The 12,829-nt window shown below is 36.7% G+C and overlaps 1 protein-coding gene across 1 annotated transcript; it reads left to right on the plus strand.

Moving 5' to 3' along the window:
* The first annotated feature begins 265 nt into the window (after positions 1–265).
* LOC120629564 (15-hydroxyprostaglandin dehydrogenase [NAD(+)]-like) lies at positions 266–1,163 on the plus strand. Its single transcript, XM_039898528.1, has one exon. It carries the CDS (start codon positions 338–340, stop codon positions 1,088–1,090), a length of 753 nt encoding a protein of 250 aa, XP_039754462.1. The 5' UTR covers positions 266–337; the 3' UTR covers positions 1,091–1,163.
* Positions 1,164–12,829: the final 11,666 nt, after the last annotated feature.

Below are 12,829 nucleotides of genomic sequence, written 5' to 3' on the forward strand. Positions count from 1 at the left end.
ATATTGTAAGCCGGGTAATAATCGTCGACTAAATTAAATAAAGGTTTTTATTATGACGCTCATGTAATATTGTCTTAATTTCTATCGATCAATAAGCATTCTTATGATAATTATGCTAATCACATATTGTTGTTTGTTATGGGTCTAGCAAAGATGTACTTAAACGCAGTAAGTAATTACGTTTGTTAGTAAACATTGGCTTGTCTATTAAAATAAACTCGGCTTATTTATCTCCACATCGAGTATATAATAAGACCTTTGGCACAGACTCGACTGCATTTATAGAGCATTCCTGTTACATTTAACTCAATCTTGAACTGCAGTTTGTGAAGGCAACATGGCTAGGGACTTGAAGAATAAAGTTGTTGTAATTACCGGGGGTGCGGTGGGCATCGGTTTGGAAATTGCCGACAGATATTTACAGAAAGGTGCGAAAGTGGCTGTTCTGCTTGATATTGCTGAAGGACAAGGCTTGGAGGCCTCCAAGAACCTTTGCGCCAAACATGGTGCAAACAAGGCAGTTTTCATGAAGTGCGACGTCACAAGAGATTTGGATGCCGTATCCCGAAAAATTATAGACACTTACAAAACAGTGGATGTGCTGATAAACAATGCTGGAATTTTAAACGATCAGCTCTGCAAACTGACTATCGACATCAACGTTCAGGCTTTGATCGACTGGTCCATGAAGTTTTGGGAGCACATGAGGACCGACAAAGGTGGTAAAGGGGGTACGATCATAAACTTAGCATCGATATATGGATACAGAGTCGACCAGTATCTCCCGATCTACCAGGCGTCGAAGTTCGCCGTGATGGGTTTCACAAAATCCCTGGGTCATGTGTACAACTTCAACAGATCTGGAATTAGAGTGGTTGGAATCTGTCCAGGATTTACTGAGACCAAACTGACGGCAGACCCTAAAACGTGGGACGACGAATGCTTATCCAAAGATTTTGCCGTGTTCGTGAAGAAACAGGCTTGGCAGAAGGTGGCTTCGGTCGGCCAAGCTGCGGTCGATGTTTTTGAAAAAGCGAACAGCGGAACAGCCTGGCTCATAGAAGGCGCTAAGCCTATTGTCGAGGTTTAGTGCGATTGTATAAAAGTTGCCATATTTTATGTTATCGGTTGTTAATATTTAATATAAATACTTTTTACTTTTACAGTGTTGTTTTTATCTATACTCATGTTATATATAAAGCTGAAGAGTTTGTTTGTTTGTTTTCTTAAACGCATTGATATCAGAAACTAATTGTCCGTTTTGAAAAATTATATCAGTGTTGGATAGCCTACTTATCGAGGAAGGCTATTTGTTATCATGCTTAGACCAATAAGAGTCAGTTAAATCAGTGAAGAATGTTCCAAATTCGGGGTTTCTTTTTCTCCTTTTGAGAGCATCCGCTGCGTGCGTTGCGTTAAACTTTTGATAAAATCATGTATGACAAAGTTGTTCCCATTTAAATGTTCTAAAAAAAAAAGGTTGCCACAACCTATGTCTATCTTTTAAGATTGACTTATACGCGGACGAAGCCGCTAGTATTATCTTATGTAGATAAATTTGTATTTTTTCAAAGGAGCAAAATTCCTCCAAAGAGGCATATTTTGTTTGTATGAAGTTATGTTCTGGTGGCTTAGGCCTTGGCTAGTTAGTTAGCGTAACGGTACGATGTCGCGTAGAAACTGATTAAGTTTATGGGTTCAATATAACCGCCATACTCCAGCTTCTACTAACAGGTTACCCTGCTACCATCTTACTATCAAAACTTACGACCAGGTGAGATTGGAGTCGAGGGCTAATTGTAATGGAATAAAAAAATTGACGAGTGTTATTTCTGAAAACGTTTTATAAAACTTTTAAATATTATGGAGAGACATTTTTATTAGTAGGTACTTTACCGACTATTCTTTACATCATCTTACTATTTTTTAACAAGTCTAGTTCTTATTAATATATTTATATAAGAACTAGACTTGTTATTGTTATAAATGCGATAGTATTCGTTTGTTTGTTTGCTTGTTACCTATTTTGGGCAGCCCGCTGCACCCATCTTAATTAAATTTAATATACATTGAGTTCATATCGCTTTTGAACTCTGTTTTTAACTTTGTAGTCTTTGACCATAAACTTTGTCTTGCTTTCGAACGGAGTTTGTGCGAAGAATTTTTGTTTGTTTAATTTTATAAAATCTAAATAGACAAAGAAGCAACGAAGCATTGAATTCGGGACAATACCGTTACCAACATTCATCCAAAAGCGTCCAGAATACATTTTAATATAAAGTAGGTCAACACTGCGACCCGCGCTAAGAGTCTTAAAATATTTCAAAAGCGTGAAAATTTGACGTCGCAATGAAATGACAAGGTGGGCTCTGAACACCCGCGCCGCGAGACTTTAAAGACGTCCTTCGCAAAAGGTTTTACTGACGTTGCCACCTCATTAAATCTACAGTTTTAGATATGAAATCGTAATGTTAAATCACAATAAGTTCTTCGTTTATCTTTTAGTTTAGGAAGTCGTTGTCTACAATCCACGAGGGGAGCTGTCTTTTCCGGTTATTAGAATTGACATGCCCACCATCCTGCATTAGAGCAACGTGGAGGGTCTATGCTCCGAATATCTTTTTCCTGGAGGAAGCTAGCTTTTAGCTCACTATAATAAACGTAAGTATCTTGATCAGGCTGTTGAGGTAACCACCATGTGGTACGCGGAGTCCACTGAATCCACCCCTTGCGTAATATTTGCGAATAGCTAAATCCCGGTTAGCCTCGCACACCATCTGAGGCTACTGGGATTCCGTGGTAGTTTACTCGTAACAAAGATTTTTTTTTATATATTCTACGACAATACACACATCGCCGTCTAGTCCCAAAGTAAGCGTAACTTGTGTTATGAGTACATCTTGGTACTCATAAGTTATGAATGTTTTTATGAATAATATACATAAATACTTATAATATACAAATAAACATACAGACACTGAAAAGCATTCAACACACCAACATTTTCTAGTTGTGGAAACGAGCCCACAGCCTTGACTTAGAAAGCAGTGTCGCTGCCGACTGCGCCAATCGGCCTTCAAAATATGCAGGAATTTGGTTGCTGGACTCTGCTCGAACCGTCCTGTCTTGAACTGCCGCCCTGCCCCTCGGCTGTCTGGTCTGCCGGGGTGCAGATGTGTATTTATGTAATGCGTCACAGATGAGTACATCAATCAAGCATCTAATAACAAGAAACATTCGTAGCTTCCGATGTGTTTCATGATTAGAAGAGCGATATATCTGTGCAGCGTAACCACGTAATGAGGTATTGTTGTGGCAGGTAGTGGGGAGGGGGGGGGGGGGGGCTAAAAGCTTTGCAACATTAGTTCACATCAACTGTGCTTCAGACTTAGCGGGGCGAGAAAACAAGGGGTGAAAAAACATCAAACTTGATTTGTTAAATTTTAACATTATCTATCCTGTGTAGAAACTTTTATCAATTCGAAAGTGACTCTGTCTGTTACCTTTTGACACAAATCCACTAAACAGATTTTGAAAAAAATAGGCTAACAGAACATGTGATACTTTTTATTCTAGATAAACGATCGGTTTCACTGAAATGGAAATGATCTTTAGGCTTCTATTACCATAAGCAAAATAGAGCTAGAAGATGATCTATATTTCGTCTAACCTCAATGGGAAGTCGACCAACGCTACGTATTCCAATGTGGAGTCGTAACTCCAAATCCTAAGGACTCCGATCTGTTGGTCATCCACACTAGATTCCCAATCTTTTGCCTGTGCCTGTTTATCATCGACGGCCGACTGGTGCAGTCGGCAGCGCCCCTGCTTTCTGAGCCCAAGGCCGTGGGTTCGATTCCCACAACTGAACAATATTTGTGTGATGGACATAAATGTTTTTCAGTGTCTGGGTGTTTATCTTTATATTATAAGGATTTATGTATATTATTCATTAACATATTCATCAGTCCTCTCAGTACCCATAACACAAGCTACGCTTACTTTGGGGCTAGATGGCGATGTGTGTATTGTCGTAGTATATTTATTTATTTAGTATATTTATCATATTTTACAATGTAGAGATACTCCGAGCATAGCCGTTATATATTACCCATCTATTGCCCGCTAAGTAACTCTAACCTACTTTATATGAGGTGTATAGTTAGTGAACACGATTTGGAGGTATGGGCCCACTTCCATGATTTAAGCCCTCGTCTAGTGTTGACTTTATTTTTAGGTGTCTTTTATATCTTCTAACTTACTTACTAACTCACCGATATAAGAACTAGTATAGCTTTTTGTGACAGAGCTCGTCCGGGGAAGCATTACCACCATGCTTATTTCTGCAGATAAGCAGCATTGTTGAAATGCTGTGTTCCGGTCTGAAGAGCGTGGTTGCCGGTGTAATTACTGAAGGCTTAACACATTCATGAACACAGGGTGGAATTTTGCAGGACGTTCCTTGCATGCTCTGTTAAAAGTTGCTCTGTATATTGGTCACGGTTTACGGGCCATCTGCTTGGTCCGTCAACTATAAATATATATATGTACATTTATCTGAAATGAGAGTAAGTGATACTTAATATAAGTAACGCTCAAATCTATAAATTTTCTTTTATTCGTGCTGTTAAATTTTGTTGCTAATTAGACAAACCCAGAGAACGCCGGTCAACTATGCAACTGATGATGGTTAAAAATAGAGTATACCCGGCCCTAACCCCCCTCTTTGTGGGAGGAGACCCATACATTGTAGTGGGGAGGTAATTGGTTGATATGATGATGAATATACTCATCATGAATATACTAAGAAAATGCCATTTGAATTTCTTTAATGACAATTGAGAGATTGACGTGCGGTCTAAATTGGGTGATATTGGATTTCGTCGCTCTGTCGTCCGCATCTCGGACTTCCTTTCATCATTCAATATTCTTATAACCACTCTAACTCGGGGATTTCCACTCTCTGATCATCATCTGATAACCAATGTCAGATTCAAATTATTCTAATAAGCCAGCTATTATAATTAAAGGCTATTTATATGCGGATATTTAAATATATATTATCGATTCGTGGTGTCTTTGAAATGTGTTGATAACTACATTCGTTAACTTAAAACTAAATCTACGAGGGTTCCATACGCGCCCGGTGCTAAGAAGAGCCCACAAAAAACTTAGCCAGGTTTTTTTTGTTATCACCATCTCACAGTCGAGTTAATGTTAGCTAGCTATTAAAATTAATGTATAGCTATATATTTGTGTTAAATTTTGTTGCTAATTAGACAACTCTAGAGAACGCAGGTCAACTATGCAACTGATAATAGTTAAAAATAGATTAAACCTGACCTTGCGCTGACGCCCTTGACGTTGTGTAGAGGTTATAAAGTGTAGGTAGAGCGGTCTGCGGTAAGTACATTGTTTTGAGCTCTATGGCGCAGTGGTGATAGCTGTGTGAATGTATAGGTGGGAGGCCCCAGGTCTCATCCCGCTAGAAATTTGGGGATTTCTATTTTCCGAATTTGTTGTTTTGAGTTTATTCGACCACGGCAAGTTTCCAATATTTTGGTGGCTCCAAAGTCAAAGTCAAAGTCAAATATTCACATACAAAAAAATAGGCACATAGATGCACTTTTGATGCGTTTATTACAAACAAAATGTGTACACAGTAGTGAGTACTGTTGCGAGGGTTCCAAACGCGCCCTAGTCTCAGAAGAAGCACTCAACAAAGTTAGCCGGGTATTCTTTTTGGTATCACCATCTCACATTGTCATTTGAAAATATTTAAGAAGCAACCTGGGTAGAGAAATAATTTATACCCAAGCTTTTTTATCGATTGCGTAGTCCTTTACACTACTTATAATAGGCCGTTCTATAAGCTTACGTTTAATACAAACTGAACTTTTTAAGAAACATCTCCAAGATGTAAATAGGTAGTTTATTGTAGAATTGTATGCAATTTCCTTTAAGCGAATTATGAATTTTATGTAACCTATTTATTTTTGTATACTAGTAACCTATTTCACTGCAACTATTATATTTATAGAATAACAAACAAAATTGACACGTAAAAGAGTTTTCCAAATTACCTATCTGTGAATGTGTGTGTGTCTTTTAAATGTAAGGCTCTAAATTTAATGTCAAGAGACTTGTCTTGGGATTGTTTCAGTGGGTTGGACCCTTGCCGGAAAATCTAATTACACCAGTATAAGTATATGTAGAGTTTTTGTGACAGAGCTCATCCCTGTCAGTACTATTCTTTGCTTACTTCTGCCGCCAAGCAGACTCTGTTCCAGTCTGAAGGTAGTGTAAGAATTTGTTATTCTAACACATATTTCTTTTTTTTATGAATGTTACAATTAAATGCTGGTGTGTCTTATGAGTAAACAAATAAATATACTACGACAAAACCCAGAACGCTTCTAGCCCCAAAATAAGCTTACTATGTGCTGTGGATGCTATGACTGATATTTTTTATGAATATTTATAATATACAGATAAACACCCAGACACTGAAAAACAACCAAACACACACAAACATTTACCACATGAGGCAATCGAGCTCACAGCCTTGGACTCAGATACCAAACGTAATATTTCTTAAAATTTCATGCCAAAAATCATTCAACTAGCTCAGTTTTGGATGGTAAAAACAGGGGAATTCGTATTCCCCTGTTTTTACAATAAATGTATAAATACAGTAAAATGGTCACAGCTGCAACTGTCCCACTTACTTTCGGAGGATGACATGAAGATTTCAGACTCAGGCTCAGACGAAGGCAATAGTTTTTCAAATACCTATTCGTCAAACTCTTCGCTACTAAACTATGTCATAATCTTTTTAACAAGTTAAAAAACCCTGACATTGACATTTTTCATGACACTTAATTAGCTTTAAGGCGAAATTAAACTTAGAGTAATATTTATTAATTTTTTTTTATTATTGTTTTAATATATTTTTTTTTATTTGAATCATTATTTTCATTTGTTTAATATTAATTCTTTTATTCTTACTATTTTTGCTTGTGACTTAATTTAATTATTTTTAACCAGTACGTGATAACTGTACTCGGACAATAAACTATAATTTAAAATGATTAATGATAATACAGTGTATCGTTGGTATATCTGCAATTACTAAACTCATTTATTATGTAAGCAGGTATTAATTTTTGGTTTAAAGGTCGCTGGTACTTATAAAACTGTGAAACCTTATGAAGGCACCAGCAACCAAATCTTATGTTTTAAGAAGTATTGTTTCTTTATAAATCTTAAACGCAATGTTTTTTTTTTATATACTTAATCTAGAACTCTGTGTACAAACTATGTTTGGCCTAAATAAAGTTTATTATTATTATTTGTTATCTAATGAAATAAATATACTACGACATGAGCTGGCCTCGTCTATCAGAGAGGGGGCCTGTACCTAGCATTAGCACATTAATTACGGTAATGAAAGTAAATATTATTTATGAATCCGAATTAGCCCCCGTATGTACTCGCACCGTAAGCAGCCCGTTACACCGAATTCGTGCTTACACTTTTATTACGCCTGTATAAGTGTGGCGGGATTTTTGCCGTAATTCCAAAGTTATACAGGCGCAGACATTTCAACGCTGAATTAGTGATAGATAGGACAAAGATGAAAGAAGCGGTGATAGCCCAGTGGGTACTTCGACTTCACTTTCGAGGGGCCGAGCTCGAGTCCCAGCACGCACCTCTTTTAAGGTTATATGCGTTTTTAGCAATTTAAATATCACTTTCTTCATCGGTGAAGGAAAACATCGTGAGGAAACCTGCATGCCTGAGAGTTTTCGAAAATGTTATCAAGGGTGTGTGAATCCACCAATCAGCACTGGGCCACCGGTGGACTGGATTAATCTAATTAGCCAGCTGTTAACATTTCGGGCTATTTTAATTCGAAAAATAAGAATATTATAAATGTGAATATGTGTTTGTTTGTTTGTTACCTTGGTTTGGCTCAACTTTATTCCAATCTTGATAAAATTTGCATTTGAAATTTTTTGATCCGTAAAAACTAAAAGTTTTCTCGGGATTTTTCAAAACAAAAACAATTGCAGGCAAACTCTCGTCACTATTAAAATTTACGATATTGTTATCATTATTTTATTTACATTAAAAAAAAGATAAGAATATCATAAATTTTAAAAGTTAACGATAATATTATCCTTTATTAAAAAAAATATTTAAACAAAAATTTCAAAACAACGGCTTTAAAACAAAGTACGGGTTCAGTTTACTTTAACATTGAATGTCACCTCAAACGATAATGAACTTTGCTGTGGTAACAAAACGTGCTTATCAAAGTATGCCGTCCTATGGGTACGTATAACGTGTAATATAGACAACTTTTTAATTTCAACAACTACTGATACTATCGACTGATATTTAGAATGGATATAAAACTGATAAATAGAGATTGTTTAAGAACATTATAATTATTATATTAATGATTTTATAATTTAATGATTCATTAGTAGATGCGCATTCGGTAGGAGCTCGATTTCACTTTCTGGGGGCCAAATTCGATTCCCAGCACGCATCTCTCCATCTAAGTTATGTGCGTTTTAAGTAATTAAAATATCACTTGCTTCAACGGTGAAGGAAAACATCGTGAGGAAACCGACATGCCTAAGAATTCTGCATAATGTTCTCAAGGGCGTGGTGGAATCCACCAATCCGCACTGGGCCAGCGTGGTGGACTACGGCCTTAACTCCTTCTCATTGTGGGGTCGATGTGATGATGATGATGTGATGATTTTTTTTTTTTTACTACGACAATACACACATCGCCCCCTAGCCCCAAAGTAAGCGTAGCTTGTGTTATGGGTACTAAGATGACTGATGAATATTTTTATGAATTATATATACATAAATACTTAGAAAATACACATAAACACCCAGACACTGAAAAACACTTTTGCTCATCACACAAACATTGTCCAGTTGTGGGAATCGAACCCACGGCCTTGGACTCAGAAAGCAGGGTCGCTGCCCACTGCGCCAGTCGGCCGTCATCCCGGATGATGTGATGAATGAGTTTCATTATCTAGGATGATTTTTATTTCAATTCTGTACTTACTAACTTGAGCAATAAGAGATTCCAAGCATGTAGTTACAATATATGTTGGCTGTTTAAAATAAGAAGTCCTTATTGGATGATATATCTCCTTTTCTATAATATTTTCCGCTCTATTATATTATAAATATCTCTGTATCACGCTGACATTAGGGATGGTGCTAAGTGGACTGCTTAACTTTGTAACTGTTAGGTGCAAATAATGTGACATTTTCATTCCCCTTTACTCTAAAGTTATTTTTGTTCCGTCCCGACTTTTTCGAAACTGTACGCATCTGCACGACTGTTTTGGTTTCAGTAACAAGTGGTTTACTATTCTTCTTCTTGCAGTGCCGACTCCTATCGGAGGTTGGCAACCATTAAGGCTATCTGGTTTTTAGTCGCAAGATCGGGTACTTTTCCCGAACCATAGGCGTAAATGTTGTAGCCACGATATTTTCTTCGGCGAAGTGGTCTTTTTCCGGCTATGTTCCCCTGAATAATGAACTGAAGGCGTCCATATTTATTGTTTCTCGTAATATGACCAAAATACCCTGACTACTCTAGTGTTACCACAGGAAAGGCACTAGTACATTTTTTTTTATTTTTAAAGTGCATTTAAAAATAACGGAATCGACACGATTTGAACCTACGAATCTCTGGTAATCGCGGCCTAAGCTACGGTTTGTAATCTTGTCTGTTCTATATATAACAAAATTGATATTTCCTCAAAGTGTAGCTTAAAACTAATTACGTACTTATTTTCTAGAAGCGGACATAAATAAGTGATATCTGCATATTAACTATAGTTCCCCACCAAAAAAAATTGCGTCACGTTATTCCTTGGCAATAACTTACTGCCATGCTCCAACACAGAGCTGAAGAGGTGACCGATTGACCACAACATCGCAACATGCTTGATAATTATTGTGTTTTTTATCTTTTTTTTTTTAATTTTTTCTATTTTGTTATAAAAGTTTATTGTGGTCTGTGACAAGCAAGCCCGAGCTCAAATAAATAAAAATACTACGACAATATACAAATCGCCATCTAGCCCCAAAGCTTAGCTTGTATTATGGGTACCAAGATAGCTGATGTTTTTTTTTATTAATATAATACACATAAATACAGATAAAAACGCAAACATTTTCCAGTTGTGGGAATCGAACCATACAAAAGCCCAATATTGTTAGTATATATGATGAATCTAAACCTAGGAATTGTACATTAGACTGCCAGTCTCGGCAGTCGTTATATCGACCAAACTAACAAACACTTAAAACTCCAGCTATTTTATTAATATCATATATACAGAGGTAATAGACGAGCAAGTTATTTATTTAACTCTACGTAAACTTAACGCGGTGCTGTAGGTATTTGACTCGTTTATAAAGCAAAATATTGGGTTTCTTATTAACAAATTTTAGCCTTTAATCAGAGCTTCCAAAATGATCATACTTTATTCCCTGCCGGCAAACATCGACTGCTTTCTATAGGAAAAAACATGTTTATTGCAGCTGGCAGACAACGGCTGTTTTATACTACACGACAAATTATTACGACATTTGCATCAAAGGGATACTTTTTTTTATTTATTCCATCTTTTATTCTATCATTAATTCTTTTTTTTAAATTCTTAACAATGCTTAAAAATGAAATAAAAAACACTATTGAAAATTTATAAAAAAAACATCCACCCTCCGCTTGCGGGGCTTTTGAATGCCCAAGCAACCGGCGGTCAGGGCTCCAGAGTGAGAAACCTCCTCACAATACGCGCCGTTTCAAGAACTACTGCCTTCTGTATCCGACCCTTGATCCAACAACCAAGCGAAAGCTTCTTAAGATGTTGGTCGAAGCTTTTCGCGAGAATTGACTGAAACGAAGATCGAAACATCTATACTCCGCCAAAAGCTGAGGAATCTGTGCCTTGTAATTTATAATTGCTTCGATCTTTATAAGCCTCACTAAACAGATTCGTAGTGTACTATAATGATTGATGCTTTCCGATGTTGTTAGATGGTGACGTAGATAAAGCTAAAGATAATTGATAGCAACTGGTAATTTGAAGTTCAAGCGGTACAAAACTATGTTTATACAGACGTGACTTCATAATTTTAAATTCGGCATTTCACCTGTCATGGCGGATCGCTAGATTTTGTTGTTATTTGTTTATTGAAAGCATCAATCTTACTTCGAATATGAATAAAAATAAGTATTTCATAATAGATGAATCATATATCCTTACACTATGTGTACCCATCTAGCCTAAAAATGCATTTATGGCCCTTTATATTATTCAATAAAGGAACATAGAGAAGATAGTATTGAATGGCTTGAGGGCTCGACGGATAAACATCAGTAAGCATTCATTTTAGTAAACGCGGGGAACTGGTACTCACCCCTCTGATTGTTTAAAAATAGTAAAGCATTCTACTTCTTGTCTTTATCCCAGCTTGATTGACATTTAAATGCAGCCTTACATTTTAATAAAGTTGCATAACTTATCTGAGTCGTACTCCTGTCGTTAAGTGTAAAAAAAGCTTTTTACGAAGCACTAATTATTTTCAGGGAAGATAATGAAAGTTGATTAAAAATAGCGAGAAGGTCAGGCAAAGTTACCGCTGTTAAGCGCTTTGGAAGGTTTTTGTACCGGTATCATTATGGGCGGTCCTGTTTAGAATATAATATCGACCGTTCCTGTATATATTAACCTCAATAGCCTATAACAGCCTACTTCTGTAATAAAGGCCTATTCCAGCGCGAGGGTTTGGATATAATCAAAACGCTGGGCAGACTGGTGATTGCAGAATGCAAAAGTAGTAGCACATAGGACTGCTACCCGTTCTTTGTAATTTTACCTAAGTCGTCTCGTACCACACCCGCGGGAAGAGGAAAGGTCGTGACTACTGTATTCTGATCTACCTTCACCACACGAATGTTTATTATATACCCAGGAAGTTGTAGGTTTTGATGTGGTTTAAGCTATGTCCATTTTTTCAAATGTGATTTGTTAACCAGGTTTGTAATTTGCGTATGTTATGTTTAATATTCATTAAATATTTTACAGCCGATTGGCGCAGTGGGCAGTGACCCTTTTTTCTGATTCCAAGGCCGTGGGTCCGATTCCCACAACTGCAAAATGCTTGAGTGATGAACATGAATGTTTTTCAGTGTCTGGGTGTTTATCTGTATATTATAAATATTTATGTGTATTATATTCATAAAAATATTCATCAGCTATCTTAGTACCCATAACACAAACTACGCTTACTTTGGGGCTAGATGGCGTTGTGTGTATTGTCGTAGTATAATTATTTATTGTTTTTATTCCATTGTACTACACTGCAGTTTCATCTGGCGATAAATTATGAAGTCTAAGATGGTAGCAGGCTAACCTTTTAAGGGTATGGCAGACCCGAACCCCTATCGTTAAAATGATTAAATGTAGACATATCTCACGAGTGAGATGCGGTCTCAGAGTGCCTAATGAAAACTTGAGAGGAAAATCTATAAAATGCTCATCCTGCTATGTTACGCATGAAAAAAGAGTACACGCCACCGAAATACCAGTGCGTGGTGTGCCATTAGTGGTAAGATAAGAGATGATATGGAGCAGTTAAAAGTAGTGCCAGTGACAGAAGATGAGGATGAAAGGTATATTAAAACAATGTATAAGAAACATTTATTACAGCAAGGATACGATAAAATCGATGAATTTCTTAATGACAAGTAAGCAGCCCCGCAAGATAGAAAAAT

This window comes from Pararge aegeria, chromosome 14 (assembly GCF_905163445.1).
Source record: "Pararge aegeria chromosome 14, ilParAegt1.1, whole genome shotgun sequence".
Taxonomy (NCBI): Eukaryota; Metazoa; Arthropoda; class Insecta; order Lepidoptera; family Nymphalidae; genus Pararge; species Pararge aegeria.

Excerpts from the sequence above, each read along its gene's own strand:
- LOC120629564 (XM_039898528.1), top strand. The coding sequence starts at position 338 with ATGGCTAGGGACTTGAAGAATAAAGTTGTTGTAATTACCGGGGGTGCG.